At 55.3% G+C, this 1057-nt stretch overlaps 1 protein-coding gene across 1 annotated transcript in view; it reads right to left on the bottom strand.

The window, feature by feature from the left end:
• Positions 1–1057, bottom strand: part of TAF6 (TATA-box binding protein associated factor 6) — a gene marked incomplete at its 5' end in the record, with an annotated part of 22284 nt that overhangs the window by 6679 nt on the left and 14548 nt on the right. Inside the window, 2 exons of the mRNA XM_017741319.1 lie at positions 14–88; positions 487–597. Of these exons, the coding sequence (XP_017596808.1) occupies positions 14–88; positions 487–597 (186 nt within the window). The remainder of the gene's footprint in view (positions 1–13; positions 89–486; positions 598–1057) is intronic.

Consider the following 1057-nt stretch of genomic DNA (forward strand, 5'->3'; position numbering starts at 1 on the left):
TGGTGCCACTCCCGTCGTGGCCCAGCTCGGCCAGCCCCGCGATGGAGCCGTAGCGCGTCGTCCAGGGGGTCTTGTCGTCCACCCAGCTCTGTTGGGGGCAAAACGATGACCCTCAGCTGACCCCAAAGCCCAGATCCCAGATCCCAAATTCCCCATTCCTGACCCCAAATCCAGAATCCCAGATCCCAGATCCCCCATTCCTGACCCCAAATCCAGAATCCCAGATCCCAAACCCCAAATTCCCCATTCCTGACCCCAAATCCAGAATCCCAGATCCCAGATCCCCCATTCCTGACCCCAAATCCAGAATCCCAGATCCCAAACCCCAAATCCCCCATTCCTGACCCCAAATCCAGAATCCCAGATCCTAAATCCCGAATTCCTTGTTCCTGACTCCAGATCCCAAATCCCAGATCCCACACCCCGTATCTCATTCCCAACCCCATCCCCACACCCCAAATCCCCGTTCCTGACCCCAAATCCCACCTTGGTGAAGGTTTTGGTGATGCAGGACTGGATGTTGGTGGTGGTGCTGCTGAAGTTCTTGTCCCACACCCCACACCCCAAATCCCATTTCCAACCCCAAATCCCCCATTTCTGACCCCAAATCCACCCTTTCTGACCCTAAATCCCCCATTTCTGACCCTAAATTCCATTTCTGACCCCAAACCCCCATTCCTGACCCCAAATCCCACCTTGGTGAAGGTTTTGGTGATGCAGGACTGGATGTTGGTGGTGGTGCTGCTGAAGTTCTCACCCCCCGCACCCCAACTCCCCCATTTCTGACCCCAAATCCCCCATTTCTGACCCCAAACCCCCGTTCCTGACCCCAAATCCCACCTTGGTGAAGGTTTTGGTGATGCAGGACTGGATGTTGGTGGTGGTGCTGCTGAAGTTCTTGTCCCACACCCCACAACCCAAATCCCATTTCCAACCCCAAATCCCCCATTTCTGACCCCAAACCCCCGTTCCTGACCCCAAATCCCACCTTGGTGAAGGTTTTGGTGATGCAGGACTGGATGTTGGTGGTGGTGCTGCTGAAGTTCTTGTCCCACAC

This window comes from Corvus brachyrhynchos, unplaced genomic scaffold (genome assembly GCF_000691975.1).
Source record: "Corvus brachyrhynchos isolate BGI_N302 unplaced genomic scaffold, ASM69197v1 scaffold418, whole genome shotgun sequence".
NCBI classification, from domain to species: Eukaryota; Metazoa; Chordata; class Aves; order Passeriformes; family Corvidae; genus Corvus; species Corvus brachyrhynchos.